Source organism: Equus przewalskii, chromosome 15, assembly GCF_037783145.1.
Source record: "Equus przewalskii isolate Varuska chromosome 15, EquPr2, whole genome shotgun sequence".
Classification (NCBI taxonomy): Eukaryota; Metazoa; Chordata; class Mammalia; order Perissodactyla; family Equidae; genus Equus; species Equus przewalskii.
In genome coordinates, this window is record NC_091845.1 from 44999579 (window position 1) to 45019362 (window position 19784).

At 37.7% G+C, this 19784-nt stretch overlaps 1 protein-coding gene across 23 annotated transcripts in view; it reads right to left on the bottom strand.

Moving 5' to 3' along the window:
- NKTR (natural killer cell triggering receptor) overlaps positions 1-19784 on the bottom strand; it is a 52066-nt gene that overhangs the window by 7020 nt on the left and 25262 nt on the right. For 4 of the 23 annotated variants that reach the window (XR_011527035.1, XM_070575729.1, XM_070575728.1 and 1 more), the window contains 7 exons: positions 17060-17087; positions 14143-14172; positions 13537-13682; positions 12346-12568; positions 11750-11905; positions 7194-7281; positions 6540-6685 (listed from right to left, as the gene is read on the bottom strand). Coding sequence is in view for 14 of the 23 variants with exons in the window: in XM_070575729.1 (XP_070431830.1) it covers positions 6540-6685; positions 7194-7281; positions 11750-11905; positions 12346-12359 (404 nt within the window). In the remaining 9 variants the exon portion in view is untranslated. Of the gene's footprint in view, positions 1-1604; positions 4497-6539; positions 6686-7193; positions 7282-11749; positions 11906-12345; positions 12569-13536; positions 13683-14142; positions 16438-17059; positions 17088-19784 lie in introns of those variants that run through there. The other 19 variants (XM_070575721.1, XM_070575718.1, XM_070575717.1 and 16 more) reach the window with 10 other exon arrangements.

The following is a 19784-nucleotide window of genomic DNA, read 5'->3' on the forward strand; positions in this document are numbered from 1 at the left end:
ACAGAACAATACCCCTATGTATAGGCTACTTAGGTAGTATCTTCATAGGTTTTATTCAGTATGTACTTATGTTTTGGAAGACATGATCTGCTTCCAGTTTATCTGCAAGAGAATGAACACATTATGTTCTAGTAAGATTCTAATCACTTACTCAACAAACAATTACAGGGCAGACTCTGTGAGGTGACTGACAGATGAGCAGGAAACAGTCCCTGGCTTCAACGAGTTCACAGCCTAGTAGGAAGTCGGGCCCAGGCAGGTAAACAAAACAGGGAGGCAAAGTTTAGCTATCTCAGCCTACTCCCATTAGCTGCCTAACAGCAAATTCCTTAGCCTTTCTATGCCTGTCTGCCTTTGCAGAACAAAACAGCATGCACTGCAAAGGCAGCGGTAGAAAGGTAAATGAGAGTGGCCAGCAACACCAACAGCTCAGAACTGTCTGAATGTAAAGGGTAAGGCAGATGATGAGCACACAGGAGGCCAGAGTAGCTCAACAGGCAAGTGCATCTGGGAATATGAACCTGGAGAGAAAAGGCCAGGACTCACCAGCTCTCTGGGCCTGTTGGGAGTCAGGGCAGGAGCAGGAAGAGGAGACCACAAAAGAAGTACTGAATGGTCTGAGAGGGATGAGGAGAGCCAGAAGAGGGCTTCCAGAAGGACTGAAAACATGCCCTGGCACTGGCCATGTGGAAGTCGCTGAAAACCTTAGTCAATGTAGTGAGATGGGGGAGGGAAGGCACAGAAGATAGACTGCAAGCAACTGACGAGTAAATGGGAGACAGTTATTACAGATGGCAAGTGTTGGTTCTTACTGTTAAAGAAATCTGGGTAAGGGAAGAAAAAGACTGATAAATAACTAGAAAGGAAAAAAACACTCAAAGGATTCTTATTGTGTTTTAAGTTCAAGTGACAAAAATCAAGCACAAGATAATAAGAGATATGAGTAATTAAGAGGTAAAACCATGAAATAGTTACAAGGAAAAGAAAATAATACAAATTACTTATTAACTTCCTATCACCATCACCAATTCTTTTAGTTTTTAAAAATTCTCGTTCTCTGCACTATCCAGTCTATGTTGATGACAAAAGTTAGATGCAACTTGAACCAAAAAAAATAAATCTAAAAATGACTGTTTTTATCATTTCCCCTTTGAAGCAAAATCTACTAGATGCATGTCCTGGGCAGGTAACTTGGCCTCTCTGGCCCTCACATTCCACTTGTGTGAAATGGAGGATTAGATTAATGATCTCTAAATCCTATATGTTCTGTAAATTCAGGACTCTCTTCTAAGGCATCACAAACAGGCGAGAGAGCAGCCTCACAACTTTAAAGATGAACTTGCCACTTATCATGGCAACTCATTTCTATTGCCAGAGCACCTTAATTGATGGTAAGATTTTTACACTGAACTCAAATTCGTTCCCCTGAAATCTCCACTCCCTAAGTCCTCAATCTGCTCTCTGAGTCACACAGCACCAAGCCTTCTCTTCATTCCCTTCCAGGTATTTGGAAATAATGATCTTGTCCCTAATTGTGATGTTCTTCCAAGCTAAAGAGTAGCAGACTCTCCCTGATAAAGAGCAAGGAAAGAGATGTTGCTCACCGATAAGATGATGTGGAACTCCGTGATCGACTTCTTGAGTGACTGTAGGAGACAGATCTTGTTCTGTGTCTTGATTTGGTTTCAGATTTACTTCGAGATCTACTTGGACTCCTGGACTGGCTATCACCATCCCGACTAGGTGTCTGCTCATCACTTGAACTCTCCTGATTTCGTGGCCTCCGGTTTAAGCGTGCTGTCTTTCTTACTTCATCAAAGAGCGACCCAGGCCGAACTTTATTTTTGCTTTTAATTTCTATTCTCAAGCCCTGTGGTTTCATTTCAGGCACAGCGCTCAATGCCTTAACTTCCACAGCACTGGATGTGACAGCAGTTGGTGCAGCCAGGTTCCCCACACCTTGTAGGGGCTTCCATTTATTATCCATTGGGCTGATGTGGCTCTTCTCAGCCACCTCCTTCTTCACAACAGTGCTTTCTACAGCACTGGCTGAACTAGCAGAGCTGCCGTCCTGTCTCCCCACTTCCCCCATGATTTTGCCCTCAGATGTGCTGCTTTCCTGTTTTACCACCTCTGCCTCAGGAGGCTCTGTTTGCATATCCTGCTTTAGAACAATGTTCACATCCGGGCTGTCCAGCCTTGAATTTCCTAGAGGGGAGGCCCCCTCTACCTTTGCTGGGGAACTCCTATCAGGTGTGCAAATCTCCATGTTGTCATCTGTCTGAAGCACGTCCTCCACTCCACTTGGGACTCTTTCTTCAATATGCTGAATGTTTGGGGGAGGACTGGCTACATTTTCCTCAGTATTTAAAGCTGTGGGAGAAATGCTGAGTTTACTGTCATCTTTAGTAGGCTGATCAATATCTGATGAAATTGTTCCTATATTATGTTTACCTGAAAGGTTGCCATCTTCACAGGACTTCTCAGTTCTGGGAATATTTTCCTTTGTGGTCTCACTGTTTTCAGACACTTGTTTTTTCTCTTTTGCCTCCTGAGTAACTTGCTTTTCATTAATTTCCTCCTCCTCGTCTTCACCAAATTCTAGTGGAGGCTGCCAGTGAAACGCTTGTTTTCGTTTTGGAGGCTTGTGCTTTTTGTCTTTTTTCCCTTTCAATTTCTCTTTCACTTTTTTAGTGTGTTCCCTTTTAATATTTTCCTTTGACCCACGTTTGCGTTTCCGTGGCTTTCCTCTAGTGTTTTCTGCATTGGAATAGGACCCCTCAGAATCAGAGGTCGATGACCGCTGTTTGCTAGATTTCCAAGCACCATGAGCATCAGGCAATGAAGTATTTGCTGAAGACTTTGTTGTGGGTTTGGCTCTGATGTGGATTTCATCACACTCAGATTCCGAATCTGATGTGGCCTCACCTTCTTCCTTATCAGAAGATGGCCGGGAATTATTTTTACTGTTTTTAGTTACATCTTGTTCGGAATTTGACTCAGAGTCCCATTTACTCCCAGCATAATTCTTCCTTTTGGGCCTACTGCCATTTCTAAAGTGTTCAGAAAGATTCTCTTTCAAAGTTCTTTTTTTTGAACGAGGGCATTCCCGTTCAGGCTTGGATTTCTCTTCACCTCTGTTTTTCTCTTGTTTATTATTCATTTCCATTTGGACTTGCTTCTCTTTTTCCTGGGCTGACTGTGTAACCTGAACACTTGACTGCTCGCTGTCTGAGGAATAACCTAAAGATGATCTACTTTCGCTATACTTTCTCTGACACGAAGACTTGCTTCTGCCTTTGACGTATTTATTGCGAAGTGTCTTTTCAGAGCTGCTGCTGTGCCTTTTATTTGAAGGATTTTTCTTCCCACTGGATCTAAATTTTCTCTTGGCTCGTCTTCCATCATCAGTGCTAAGAGAAGAGTATGAAGATGACCTACTGCACTGTGAGTGATCGCTATATTTATTTCGTGAATGAGATCTAGATGACGGAGACCTGGACCTTGAATGTGAGCTAGCTGGACTTCGTGACCTTGTGTATGATCTAGAATAAGATCTACTCCTAGAAGATCTGCTCCTTGACCGGGGTGAACTTTCTGAACTTCTATCACTGTATTTTGAATAGGCACTCCGATCACTTTCTGAATTTTTTTCTCTTTTATGGTAGGATGATGAACTACCAGTCTCTTTAATATTTGCTAAACTATAAGTGCTTTGGATGGGCAGCAAATGAGTTGTTTTAGCTTTCATTTCCTGAATTCGCTCATAAGAGGGCTTCCAGGGCTTCTGTCCAGGCTTCCACCTTGAAGGAGGGGGACTGTCACTCAGTGGTATTACAGGAATATTTTCTGTCACCACTGGTTGTACTACAACATTTTCATTTTGTGGCACTGTTGCTCTTAAAGGTTCTGCTTTCACTGGTTTATTTTCACTTAACTGAGAGGCTGTTCTTCTTGGTGATTTTGATGCTGTCCTTTGGTGCCCCAACTTGGAACTAGATCTGGACTTTGATCTACTTCTAGAATGTGATGAAGATTTTGATGGAGTCCTTGATCTTGAGCTTCCTCTAGAGTAAGACTGTGAATGAGATTTTGATCTGTACGAGTCTCTGCTGGAGGGGGTTGAAGAGCTCTGATCATCCTTATCAGATTTAGACCAGTCCCTCTTTGATGAATGACGAGATGATACTGAGGAAGAACGAGATCTCCTTTCTCTATCACAAGAAGATTTCATTCTTCGGGTGGAAGATTTTGAGGATTCTATGTCAGACGGTACAATAATCCTTCTCTTCTTAGTCTGTTTGTGTCTTCTGCAATGTTTCTGCTTTTTAGCTTTCTTTTTATGCTTAACCTTTTTCTCTTTTCTGCGTTTTTTATGGTGACCATCAGAGTGTCTTGCTGTACTAAGATCTGAATAATATCCATTATAGGACCATGATCTGGATCTCTGGGACAAGCTTCTTTCATCCCATCGGCTTGAACAGGGGTCACTTAACCTATAGAAAAGGACACAATATGCATGCAGTTATCTACAAGCATGTTTTCTATATCCTTTAAAATTAAAACGCAGTCAGGGCTGGCCCAGTGGCGCAGTGGTTAAGTGTGCAATTCCGCTTTGGCGGCCCAGGGTTTGCCAGTTCGGATCCTGGGTGCAGACATGGTACCGCTTGGCAAGCCACGCTGTGGTAGGCATCCCACACATAAAGTAGAGGAAGATGGGCACGGATGTTAGCTCAGGGCGTTTTCCTCAGCAAAAAGAGGCGGCTTGGCAGCAGTTAGCTCAGAGCTAATCTTCCTCAAAAAAAATTAAAACACAGATGGTGACCCGGTGGCGTAGTGGTTAAGTGTGCGTGCTCCACTTCATCAGCCTTGGGTTTGCGGGTTCAGATCCTGGGTGCAGACCTACACACTGCTCATCAAACCACGCTGTGGTGGCATCCCACATATAAAACAGAGGAAGACTGGCACAGAGGAATACTGGCACAGATGTTAGCTCAGGGACAATCTTCCTCCTCAAGCAAAAAGAGGAAGATTGGCATAGGTGTTAGTTTAGGGCCAATCTTCCTTACTAAATAAATAAAACACATCTGTTGTCAATACAAATGCATTGACAAAAACCTAGTTAACAAGAAGTACTGACTCCATCCATACTTTAAGCACATGTAGGAAGGATAAATCAAAGAGTGATAGGACTGGTCTTGACCGTATAATTTCAGAGACACACACTGACAATTACTAACAGATTCACTTACAAAAGGAGTTTGTGCAAAGCAAAGAATTTCAAATTTGATAGGAAAATAGTTTTGAAAACCAAACCAACTAATCACAAGAGCACTGCTGACATACCAAGTTCCTGGCTATGATCCACGCATAACCCTCTGCCTCCAGGAACAATTTCTGAGGGAGAATCAAATCAAGTTCACAAATGATCTTGTTGATTCTCTGCAGATACAGGACGGCTGCCTGAACTTTAAGAGAGGCCTCTTCTTCTTAAGAAGCTAGCATAATTGTTTTATTTCAGCCTCACAGAGGTGATCAAGACTTTACCCTAAACTACTAACTACTAAACTACTTACTACAGAAACTGAGGAAAAAGTACATGAAAAGAGATGCAGGGGGCCAGCCCCACGGCCAAGTGGTTAAGTTCGAGCACTCCACTTCGGCGGCCCAGGGTTTCGCCGGTTCGGATCCTGGGCGCGGATATGGCACCACTCATCAAGTCATGCTGAGGAGGCGTCCCACATTTCACAACTAGAAGGACCCACAACTAAAAATATACAACTATGTACTGGGGGGCTTTACGGAGAAAAAGGAAAAATAAAATCTTAACCAAAAAAAAAGAAAAAAGATGTGGGCTTCACAGTCTCAGTGGTAATATCAGCGCTCAAAATTAAGTTCTCAGTACCACTGTCTAAACCACTTCTAGACAGCAGATGCACACCTTTTCCTCCCTCTTCCAATTTCAAACCATTCTGCTGGATGCCCACAGCGGAAAAGAGACTTCTACCATGAACAATTATACGAGGTCCCATTGGTCTATTTTTCACTAGGTAATCTGGGGCCAGCCCCATTTCTAAAATACATATTCCACTGTGAGGTGTCACTGAGAGTAAGATATGGGTACACTTCTGAAGAAGCAACAGTTCCTAGGATCAGAAGTTAATAATGCACACAGTGGGTACAGATTTTCCTATGTAACAATTCATTCATCAGCGACTAAGAGATCTGGCTAGGAAAGAATCTTCTATATAATTTTTAAGTCCTTATTATTTCTAAAATTGAACAAGAAATCTTTAAGAGCTTCAGCAGGTTTATAGTCTCTTGAGGGAAAATAGAATTTTGATATAAAAGCACCCCAAAGCCAATCAGCCCTCTTAGTTAACAGCACTACTTTTGCCAAGTGTTCCCAAATGTATTCTCTTTGGTCACAATCTAATTTTAAATGTAAATCTTTAATGAAAGTCCAAAACTAAGTCTCTATCCCCTTAACACTTAAAATATGGCAGGCACAGAACTGTGCTCATGCCCAAAGCTCTTACTTATCTCCTTTGCTCCACTTTTCTCCACTGGGTGGTCTGTATGCTCTCAACCTCTGCATTTCCTCTTTCCAGTGAGGAGGAGTTTCACTGCTATCATCGTCATCTGATTCAGAACAGGGTCTGGACCTTGGAGGTGTGTGATAGCGCTTTAAAAACAAAGATAGGAAAAACTATTTTAAAAATACCTCTCAATTATAGCCTGCTATAGGACAGAGTTAGGTATAAGACCTAATCTAAGACCTCACTCTAAGGCAATAATGATTAAAGTACTAAAAATAATATGAAGTTATGTCAAACATAAGAGACTTTTTTAAAAAAATGGGAAAGGCTGAGATTCACCTGTAATCACACATAAGACTTTCCTCTTTGAAGTCCTAATGGTTCACTCATGAACCTAGATTATTCAACATACTAAGATTTCTCAACATACTCACTGATTGTTTCACGTGTGCATTTCATACTTAAACCCATTCAAACACAGCAGTAAACTTTGATCTAATAGCAGTACCTTCCTATAACTATAGAGAATACAACTAGCTCGTTGAACAGATTTTGGATTATACCTAAAATTAAAGTTAGGATTTTGCCTATAGGTAAAAATATTTTACTGCTTAGATAAGTAATTTGAAAAAAGAAAAGTCGTAACACACATACAATTGTGCCCCTTCCTTTAATCTTCCGTCCAGACTTTGATACAGATGGTTTCTGATCACTTACAATGGGTGTAACATCAGGAATCTTCCTGGAAAAGAAGATTGAAAATTAAAAATAAGCAATTATGGGGCAGTTTTCTCAATGTATAAATGCAGAATTTAGGTTCTTATAATACAAAAACACTCCATTTAGATTGAAGACTTTCCAGAATAAGGCATTCCATATAACCTAATTTTTGAAGCAACACTTTAAAAGCCAAAGCTTTAAAAACAAAAAAAAAGAAGTAACCCAATTTGGTAGAAATACATGATACTAGTATCTATATTTTTAAGCACACTTTTTACTACTTTTAAACAAAATCCATTTTTAGATGTCACTTCTCAAAACAATGATGTTCTAAGGGAATCCTGAGGTATTCCTGACTCTGATGCTTAATTTTGCTTTTGTAATGTAATTTAATTTTATATTTTTAATAGCTGTGTCTCCCCACTTTACTATAAGCTGCCCCTCCTTCAATGCTCTGAATGTGCTGCCTTATCTTATGCGTAATTCTAAGAGTACAGTTTTTGTGGCAGTTCAAGTCCTTCACGCATGAGAAGTCTTTTCATACCTCAGTTTGTTTTCCGTTATTACTAACATAATGACTACCTTTTATTGAGTACTTACTATGTGTCAGGCATTACATTAATAAGCATTTTTTACATACTTTTTTCATTGGGTAAAATATACACAACAAAAAATTGGCCATTTTAACCATTTTTAAGTGTACAATTCAGTGGCATTAATTACATTCACAATGTTGTGCAACCATCACTACAGTCTTACCAAAACTTTTTCATGACCCCAAACCAAAACTCTACCCATGAAGCAACATCTCTCCACTACTCCCCCATTCCCTCAGCTTCTGGTAACTCTAATTTATGGCTAAGTAACATTCCATTATATGTATATACCATATTTTGTTTATCTATTCATCTGTTGGTGGACACTTGGGTTGTTTCCACCTTTTTGCTATTGTGAATAATGGTGCAAAGAACACTGGCTTACAAGTATCTGTTTGAGTCTCTATTTTCAATTCTTTTGGATATATACCTAGGAGTGGAATTGCTGGGTTACATGGTAAATCTATGGTTAACTTTTTGAGGAATCATTAAACTGTTTTCCACAGTGGCTGCATCATTTTAGACTCCTACCAGCAGTTTATGAGGATGCTAATTTCTCCATATCCTCACTGACACTAGTTTTTTTCTTTTAAATCATACCCATCCTAATAGTGAAAAGTGGTATCTCATTGGGGGTTTGATTTGCATTTCCCTATCGACTATGATAAGCATCTTTTCATGTGCTTATTGGCTATTTGGATATCTTTCTTGGAGAAATGTCCATTCAAGTGCTTTGCCCATTTTTTAATTGAGTTGTCTTTTTGTTGTTGTTGCTTGTGCTTTTGGCGTCAAAAATAAGAATCCATTGCCAAATCCAAGCTCAGGAAGATCTGCCCTTTTGTTTTCTTCAAAGAGTTTTATGGTTTTAGCTCTTATATTTAGGTTGTTGACCCATTTTGAGTTAATTTCTGTATATGATGTAAGATAGGGGCCCAGCCCCATTCCTTTGCAGGTGGAAATCCAGTTGTCCAGGCAACATTTATTGAAGAGACCGTTCTTTCTCCACTGAATGGACTTTGTACCCTTGTCTAAAATCAATTGGCCACAGATGTCTGGGTTTATTTCTGGACTCTCAATTCTATTCCATTGGTCTATATGTCTATCCTTATGCCAGTACTACACTATTTTGATGACTGTAGCTTTGTAGTAAATTTTGAAATCAGGAAGTATGAGTTCTCCAACTTTGTCCTTATTTTTCAAGATTGTTTTGGCTATTCAGGGTCCTTTGAAATTCCATGTGAATTTGGATATTGACTTCTCCATTTCTGCAAAAAGGCTATTGGAATTTGATAGGGATTGCATTTAATCCATAGCTCGAGTAGTACTGACATCTTAACAATATTAAGTCTTCTAATCTATGAACATGAAATGTCTTTCACTTAGGTCTTCTTTAATTTCTTTCAGCAACATTTTGTAGTTTTCATTGTACAAGTCTTTTGCCTCCTTGATTAAATTTATTCCTAAGTACTTTATGCTTTTAGATGTTATTTTAAATGAAACTGCTTTCTTAATTTCTTTTTCAGATTATTCATTGCTGGTTGTTAATAAGCATTTTAAAGGCATTAGCTCATTTAATTCTCATAACAACACTACGAGGTAGGTACTACTATCATCTCCATTTTAAAGATAGGGGCCAGCCCTGTGGTCGAGTGGTTAAGTTGGCGCGCTCCGTTTTGGTGGCCTGGGGTTTCGCCAGTTCAGATCCTGGGCACGGACATGGCACTGTTCATCAAGCCATGCTGAGGTGGCGTCCCACATGCCACAACTAGAAGGACCCATAACTAAAAATATACAACTATGTACAGGGGGGCTTTGGGGAGAAAAAGGAAAAATAAAATCTTGAAAAAAAAAAGATAAAGAATTTTAAGACTAAGAGATTAAAAATCTTGCCCAAGGTCACAGAAAGAAATGAAACTTGACTCTTACAACCATTATTTAGGGTTTTCTAAAGCTCCAGGAACCTGGCTCCAGATAAGTATACAAAGTTACTATAATAAAATCTTGAGTTCTTGAAGCACACTTAATTCTAGCTTCCAACAACTGATCATTTAATCTCAAAGATCCTAATTAAATAGATTGATCTGCTATCTTTGTATGACAAACTACCAGCCAATTATGATTTAAAATAATTATGCATAAAATAACTTCCAAAGATGTTATTTGACCAAGAAGAGTGACGACCAAACAAACTTATCAGCAGTATTCAATCACAAATACAAGACAGTGACATAAACTACTTTAACAATACCAGATAACAAAGGCTGGCAATCTTTTTATGTAAAGAGTGTGAGAGTAAGTATTTTAGGATTTGTGGGCCAAGAAGAAAATTAAGGCTATTATGTAGGTACTTATTTAAGAAAGAAAACCAATTTTCACAAATGTTTTATCAACAAAATTCAAAATGTAATAACTGAGTATCATTTTTTGTAATACAGAGGCGTGGAATTCTTTTTTGTGGGGATAACATTTCACTTAATTAGGGTTCATAGTTAGTGGTTCCTTATCAGAACAGATGTTAATACTGTTCATCTGGTAATGTTGATCAGTAAAGAGATTTTACATATTTCATCTTTGAAAATATTTTTTCACATAGATGGGTCATATGTATACCACTTGAAATACTGGAGAGCTGTAACAGCATCACTGTGGCGTGCAGTGCACTGAGCAGCAGTGTAATGCAATGAGAGCACCACATATAAACTCTGTTGCAACTACTTGATTGTGCTATCGTAGGACAGAAACAGCCCAAGAAAATAGCAAACAAATGGATATGACTGTGTTCCAGTAAAACTTTATTTACAGACATTGAAATCAGAATTTCATATAATTTTCACATGCCACAAAATATTATTCTTCTTTTGGAATTTGACAGGGATTGCATTTAATCTATAGCTCACTTAGGGTAGTACTGACATGTATTGTTGATTTTTTTCACAAACATTTAAAAACGGAAAAACCATTTTTAGCTCATGGGCTGTACAAAAACAGGCAATAGGCTGAATTTGGCCCATAGACTATAGTTTGCTGGCCCTTGTTCTATGACACTGAAATTGACCTTTCAAGTTTCCCACCTTCTAAAAGCCAAATGGATTTGATTAATGAACTTGGGGTGTTAAGAAAGGGCCCAATAAGATTTATTCACAAGCCACAATTTTTAAAAATGAAAATATCAGCATGTTAAGCTATTAATTCAAAGATACATCCCATTTCCTAACAGCTTTTACAATGAGACAATACTGGGCTTTAAAACTATTTAATGAACTAAATGATAACCTTATGTAGAGAACTGACTGTGAACAGGGACATCTGCAACTTCTGATACTGCAATCTAACTCTTCCGAGGGAACTTATCAGTCACACCAACTACATCATGGCATTTCTGTTCACATGACATTTCTTTTTGTTGAGACCAAATCTAAAACTACACAATAGCTTTTTAATGCAAGAGAAGTTATCACTGGGCAAGTTAACAACAGTAACATATTTATGACACTAAATTTTTCCCCAATCACCATGGAATTCATTTTGCACTATTCAAATTGGAACTTGTTTTATCACTCAATTGGATCCAAAAAGTTCAAGTCATTTTCCATTCTGACAACCGAAATCTCACATGCAATGAAAAGCCAAGAAATAAGATTAGTAACAAAATCTTTCAAGACCTCCAATAAGAACTTCTCTCCTGACCAACTTGCCCAACCCCCTTACCCTACTACTAGAATGTGAATTCTGAAAGGTAGGGTACATGTCATTCCTTAATCTGGTATCTCTCACAGTATCTTTCAAAGTGCTTTGACTACGGGTCATGCTCAATAAATGAGCGTGGAACTGCAATGAACTGATAGAATCATTAATCAGAGAAATGAAAATATCTAGGTTAACCATCCTACTTACGGTTCAGGTTCCACCGCGACAAGGGGCATATCTCTTCTCAGTAAAAATCGGTTCTCAGGCACTGGAGGAATCTCTTCTGGGCGAACCACAGGCTTTTCCCTCTTAGCATTTGAATCAACTGCCCTTTTTTCATTGGTATCACTCCTCTCGGAGTGACTTGGGGAGAATAAACCAAGTCACCAATTAAGATGTATAATGTTTACATTTCATAATAATATTAAAATAATAGCAAAACTACTGGTAACTTACAAATCTCACTCAAAAGTGAGGTTCCTTTTTTTTTAATTTTCACCAAGAGAACATAAAACATCAACCCAGTGAAAAAGTCACAGTACAAAAATTCTGATGAAAATTGTCAAATGATCCTTTTTTCTTTTAAGAGTTCCAGGGATTAGTCTCACCTGCAAACACATAAATCTTTGATATGATATGTCTGTGCTACCCCTAAATTTGCCAATTTCAATTTAAAGTCCAAAAAATGCTATCCTTTTCAACAAGAGGTAATAACGCTAAGTCTACAGAATTATATATTCTTTCCCCATTCCAGAGTGTGTGTTTGTTTTTTAGGTAAGACTACCCTGGTGTTTCACACTTACCCTTTCGGGCTCATTGTATGTTTATTCCTTGGCTCCTCTGAACTGCTTGCTTCCTTTCGTCTCTTTTTAGAATGTTTAACTTTTGGCCTCCTCTTACGTTTCCTTCTTCTGCTTCTCTCATGTTCAATTTCACTTTCTGAAGATGATTCAGAAGAGGAAGAGGAATTGGAAGAGGAATCCGAGTCTTCTGAATGAACTGGTTTCTTCCTTTTTTTCTCAAAAACTTTTAAGAAATATTAACAAAAATATTAGTACTGGATTTCAGTGCCTACTTTTCAGAGTAAAAAACGTGATTATTGAGTATCATAAAACACACTTTATAGATAGCAAACTAAAAATAAAATTTAAATAAACTTTTTTCCAAGTTGGTAATACAACTTGCTGGTGAGATTGTAAGGCAACAAAGCCCTTGCCCTCATGAAGTCCATATTCTAGCTGGGTCAAATAAGAAAATAAGTAAGTAACTGCTTATATAATTTGACAAACAATAAGTGCTAAAACGGGGGGAAAAAAAAGGCAGGGTAAAGGGAATAGGGAGAGTTGGGAGTAATTTAAAATAACGTTTGAGCAGAAACCTGAAGGAGGTGAGGGAGGGAGTCAGGCAGGGATCTGAATGAAGAGTGTTCCAGACAGAGGGAACAGCCAGCACAAAGTCCCTGAGTCCCTGAGCTTGGCATGTCTCAGTAAAGGTCAACCTGGCTGGGCAGGAGACGAACAAGGGAGAAGAGGTCAGAGAGCCAGACTGCCTTTCAGACCACCGTGAAGACTTTAGCTTTGTCTGACTGAGAAGCCCTTGGAGAGGATCACTCTGGTTGCTGTTAGGGACAGACCGTAGAGGGCCAAGTCTGCAAGCACGAAGACCAGTTAGGCCACTACTGCTGCTGAGAAAAGATGATAGAGGAGCGAGGACAGAGGCAAAGTAAACAGTTACGTGGCTATTGCAATAATCTAGATAAGAGAGAATGGTGGTTTGGACCAGTCTGATAGCCGGGGAAGTAAAAAGAAGAGTTAAGATTTGATAAGAATTGCTGATGGACTGGATATAGGGTATGATATAGAGGCATCAGGGCTATTGTTATAGTACTTGCACGAGTTTATTCCACTACTGAAATCCAGAAGGGATCTTTAAGTTATAATCTTCAACATGCATTAGCTGTATCCTAGCTCCTCCTACTCGCAAAAAACTCTTACCATCTTTTGTTGATTTAGTGGCAAGCACCCCACAGTCAATAACTCGCACATCTGCATAAGGCCTACTTGCAGCATCAGTTTTCAGATTTTCAATTTGTTCAATTACTTCAAAACCGGAAATAACTAGTCCAAAGACAACATGGACCCTGTCATAATACAAATTCAAGAAAGAATTGGTTTGATGATAATTAAGCCATAAGCAATAATCAAGACAACTGTTATAAATGACATGTCCACAGACCTGAAAATAAAAGCAAAGTATTTGATGTATGAAGCAACTAGAAGGAAATTGGAACTTGAAATCCGCTTCATAAAAGAAAAAAACAATTACTCAAACTGGGCCTTAGTTTCTGCCTTTAAAACAAAGGTTCTTAACTATTTTATGGTAAAGAGTCTGGTAACAGTCAGATTGCACTTAATACTCAGAAACTGTCATTACAGGGTCACTCAACAAAGCACAGCTGAGAAGTCCATCCATAAGCCCAGGTAAAGACCCCTTGGCTGTGAGAGATTAACCCAGAGATCAAGAGGGTTCACTCATGGTCCAATCTGTCTTGGACTGGCCACCCAATCACCTCCTTAAGGTATTAAGAACATAACTCTTACCCATCCAGGTGCGGAGCAGGTTTTGTGGTACTGTGTAATAAACATCGATACAAAGAAGATGGCAAAAACCAGGTGTTCAGGTAAACAGAGCAGAAGGGATTAAAGCACAGCATGTAGAGAACAAAAAGGTAAAGATAAAAAGGGGAAAAAGTTAAACATGATATACATATAAACTTAAAAACCTTAAAAACAAAGCAAGCATAGCCATTTTATTGATTTTAAAAAAACCCTCAAGAGTATAATGAATTACAAAATCACATCTATTTCTCCAATATGAAGACTATATATGTAAACATACATCTGAAATAGGTTTAAAATATTCAAATATATTTGAAATATAAATATACATTAAAACTAAAGTTATTCTCAAGTCTAAAACAACAAAACCAAAAACAAATTCAAAATTTATCAAGATAATTAAACAAGAATAAAAAAGCACCTATCATTTGCCCTAAAGAAAGAAAAGCGTGATCAACACTTGCCCCACACACTTATATGAGTTCTTCTATTTCTTATTCCTCATACTGAGTCAGTGTGCATCTTTTAGGCAGGCAGATCTTTGAGCCCCTCTTCCTTACCTAAGGTGAAGCTCTGCCACTCACAGCAACTCTGAAAATGTAATAGGGAGCAAACCTTCAATCTGCCAACACTTCTGACAGCAAAGTAGATAATGATGGGTAACATTATAGACACTTTAAATTTCCATGGCTCAGAAAACACCCAACTAGCTTCTTCTACAGTCACAAACTGGCAGATAGTCACTCTTGGGAAGCCTAAGGGGTATATTTGGTTAAGATATTTTGAACCCAAGCTGGTTTTCTCATATCATTTTCACAGATCTTCACATTATGTGAATTGCAATGCAAAAAAATTCAAAAGCAGATAACTCAGAAGTGTATATCACAAACATCTTAGTTTATAAGAATGAGAAATAGATATTTGAAGAAAGTTCCCTGGATATCAGGCCATGTGAAAGCAGTCAATTGTACTAGAAGCTCCCATATAAAGTTTTATATTTTATCTTCATTGTAAGGCAATTCAAAGACATGTAAGTCAACAAGACACAATTTTAACCTTCACAACAATGCTAAAAATCATTATTCTACAAGGAATCCTAACACTTATGCTTACATTAAGAATATTCAGTTATGTAAGAGTACTAGAGAATTTAATTTTAAAAAATTAAATGTCAACTTAAGAACTTCCAGAATTTTAAAGGGTATCTTGAGTTTTAAAACCACTAGTCTCAAATTTCCCTTAGAAGATTGAGAAGTGGTAATTATGTAATAGTAAAAATGAATAAAAACAGGCAAAAGAAAAAAAGAAGAAAAAAATCTAGCAAATTGGTGAGGCGGTAACACTTAAATCATTAAACTAACGTCTAGAAACTATGTTGGACGATAACTTTAAGATAGAAATGTGCTTCCTATAATTATAAAACTTTACCAAAGCACATAACAGATAGGAAGAAATCATTACATATGCTAGACAGAGATTCCACTGTATGAAAGATGTAAAGAGGTAAAAATTTTTAAAGGTAAAAATGCTCTTCTACAATGTAAGGAATCAGTCTCAAACGCGTAGCAGTGAAAACAATGAAAGATTTATTGACTAGATATTCCTCTTCCTTCCTTGATCCTTTCTCTCACAACTCTCACATCTTCTGATATTGGGGAAAAGCCTACAGGTTTTTCTAAAACACACGGAGCCCAACTGAATTTGCCACCTTGGCTAACAGTGCTGTAAAAACCACCTTACGGCAAACCTTGGAGCAACTGGTGAGATTAAAACATTCTAGCTAAGTGCAGGGAGGCAGCAACAAACTACCTAAGCCTCAATCTGAGGACAGAATAGCTACCTTTATGAAAGATTCAAGTTTTCTTTTTAATTCAAATAAAAACTGAAGACAAACAAACTTGGTCCTTTATTGCAGTAGTGAAGAAAACAAATGAAGAAAAGAACTACTCTTTCAAGGACGAATTTCAGCTGGCCCACTGTGCTTAAACTGGTGTAAATAAATAAGTCCATTGCTCGCATCTGCAATTCAGGATGCAGAAATGCAAATGTATATTTTAATTGGGTTAGACAACATATTAGGAATACTGAAAGTATCTCAACAAAATAAGCCCTCTGGGGTTTTCAGCCTACATTCCAGGAGTAGATATTCCAATGTAAGGCAGGCTTACTGGCACTGGGCTGACACCAGACATGGATAAACAGAGGACACTGCCAAAAGGGGTTACAAAAGGGCAGAGGGAAATGAGATGCTCAGTCCAAGTTATTCAACTCTGTTACAATGGACAAAGAGACCTCAGCCCACCAACTGTATGGATCTTTCAGTTGTAAAGACCCATGCAGTAGTGACATATGCTCAGTAAGTTAAGACCTTAAGAAAGCCAGAGACTATCATAAATGTGTAAGTTTATACATACTTATAAAACATACCTAAAGGAGAAACAACCACAAAAAAATTTCAAATTATAAAATTTTCCAGTTTCCCCCACCCCTGAATTTACTTTAAAAATATATGCACAAGGGTTCATTTAAACCTTGTAAATTCTAGAAATTAAAAGTGTCACTGTCACTCCAAAAAGCAATCTACATTTATAGCCATTATCAAAGAAGCTTTTGGCCTTATACAGAAATCAATAGTTCTGTACTGAAATGAGATCTAAACCATTATATTATACACAATATACCACCCCCTCCCCCGAAGATGTGTGGGAACAAGCCCCTGAAATTAAAATATACTTCTCAGGATTAACCAGGGATAATAAAACACACTTCTTTTACACGTATTGCTGCCATAGATCAAGCAGAAAGTTTTTTCTTAAAATGGTTCAATGCACATAACAACAGGATTAAAGAGATAAAGGCAAAGAAAGAAAAAGAGAGCCTTAGAGTAATGAGACATTACCTTTGGAGCGCACGGTGTAACACTCTTTCTGTAAATTTTACACAAAAATGGCAAGAAATAAATTGTAATACACTTTTAAGACAAGACTGAATCTATGTTTTAATATCAATATAACTTTGAAATTAAATATTTTCAAGTTTTATGCAAAGCAAGAAAGCTTTTTAAAATGGAGGGCTCTAAATTTTCTTTCACATAAGATGTATGTAGAGATGAATTATGTTTAAGAAAAGCTTTGTGGTTAAAGTGGGAATCTGCTCAGATCCTTAATATTGTAACATTAGAGTGTGAATAATAGCTATTAACAAAACATTACATTTCACTTCACAAATTCTAGAAACTAGCTAAGTCAACTAACATCTTTCTCAATAAGAGAATAATATATCTTGCGTACATACATAAATATAAAAATCTGAATGCCCAGGAGCAGTTACTACTAGTGGAAAGCAAAAATTTCCATGGAAAGAACTGAGTTAAGAGAATTCAAAACAAACAAAATTTCAGGGAACTTTTTTACTAATTCACTTCAAATAGACCCTTCGTGTTTCTACATTTGAAAGCTTTTTTCAGTCACACAACACAACAGACCACTATCAGGAGTTAATGAGCAAATGTTTGGACTGTAGTTTCTGTTCGTTGCCATTACATACACTTTTATAGTTGCTAAGTCATTTACTTTTTATTTATTTTTTTACTCTTTAAAGATTGGCACCTGAGCTAACAACTGTTGCCAATCTTTTTTTTTTGAATTGTTTTCCTCTTCTCCCCAAAGCCCCCAGGTACATAGTTGTGAGTGCCTCTGGTTGTGCTATGTGGGACGCCGCCTCAGGATGGCCTGATGAGCTGTGCCATGTCGGCACCCAGGATCCGAACCGGCAAAACCCCAGGCCACCGAAGTGAGTATGCAAATTTAACCATTCGGCCACGGGGCCAGCGCCTGTTAAGTCATTTAAAATAATAATAATAATAATAATAATAATAATAAAAGACTACAGAAGCATAACTAGAATTTTAAGGATCTTCTCAAAGAATAAAGGAGAAAAAGATGGAAGTCTTAAGAGTGTGCTGTCAAATCTTGGCCATAGTACTTTCTTTTCCTGTCTAATCTGATTTTCCCCATTATAAAAGAAATATTTTTCAAATATACACCGTCTGACCAATTTTAACTCTATTAAACTTTAAACATATTTATTACTCCTCAGACCAAAAACCATATTATATATAATGAAGGAAATTCTTTATAGCGGTTTTGGACATATTAAATCTTGAAATGTTTAAAAATAAGCTTTAATTTCTTATAAAGCATTGATACACGAATTACTATCAAAAAAGAACAGGTTTCAAATAAAGTAGTGTTGTCAATGAATGTTGTAAATAAAAGTGACTCTAGGTGTAAAGTAGTACGGGAGAAGGAAATAAAGATAACCTATTTCTCCTGTCTAATGTAGCCTTTAACATGCAATTTTTTCCTTCAACTCCTGAAAATATCACACTTGGAAGAGGCATCAAATTGTACACAGTGATAAAGCTGGCGTGAGGAAAATGGAAACTAACCAAGCCACATTATAGCACTCTACCTATGCATTTCAAAAGTCACCAAAATAGAAGAGCTTTCGGAAATTCAGCACTGATGTTAAAAATACACATCAAACAATACTAGATACAAAATTCCTTCCAGCTTGCTAATACGTGTGTCACATAAACACTAAGTAATATTAAGACAATGTTAGGGATGATATTTGATATTCAGAGAACTTCACTAATGATTAAGTTTCATGTACATCTTTTGAAATTAACTTATGAAGGTATTACCCCAAAAAAGAAAGGAAAAAGCTAGACTTCTCAGGTTATTAACTCTTACTAGCATTTCTTCTCATAAAAATTCATGAATATGAATTTTTCTACCCAAATATACCTTTGCTACCCAAAATGACAAGACAGCTTTATAAACCTCTTAAAACTAAACCAGCCCTCAACTCCCCTTGCTCTGCTACTCTGAAATGACACTGAAGTCACATGAAGACACATGAAGAAGTGCTGAAATAGCACTTCTCTCCTATTCAGGTGAGTAGCCACTGACAAGCCTGATTCTTAAATGACATAGAGCATATCCTAGAACTTCCTAGGTTTTCCTCCTATAGTCCTATTTATGACTATTAAAATGTAACAAATACTTTTTGCTTAAAGTTTGACTTTTCTGCATTATCTTTTATTATTTTTTTATAATCATCACGACCAGTAACAGTGGCCATTGACAGAGACTGTACTCCAGAGCTCTGCAGTCTTCCTCCTCCATGGCTATGAGATAAAGCCTGCACAGGTTCAGTGGACGGGGACAAGCGCACCTGCCACACCAGTGTTCTAACAGTGGCTGAGGAAGAGTGCTGCTGCTGCCCCTGGTTTAGCAAGACGAGGCCAGAGCTTCTCTGCAGCACCTTTCAGACTGGTGAAAACCAGGCAGGTACAACTATTCTCTTTAGGCAAGAGAAGGTTTGCATATATATCATTCCACATATTCAGAAACAGATCAATCTATGAAACATTTTCTTCCTTTTATATCCACGTTTTCACACCAAAATGTTTACTTTATCTTTGAAAGTGGGGTAGATACTTTATAAATAGAAAAGGAGACAAAACTAACACAAGGTACATAGTAAATAAAACTAGAAGCAAGTGCTTTTACCCAGGAGAGTAAATACAAAGCTATAAAGCACCTAACTCATCTTTT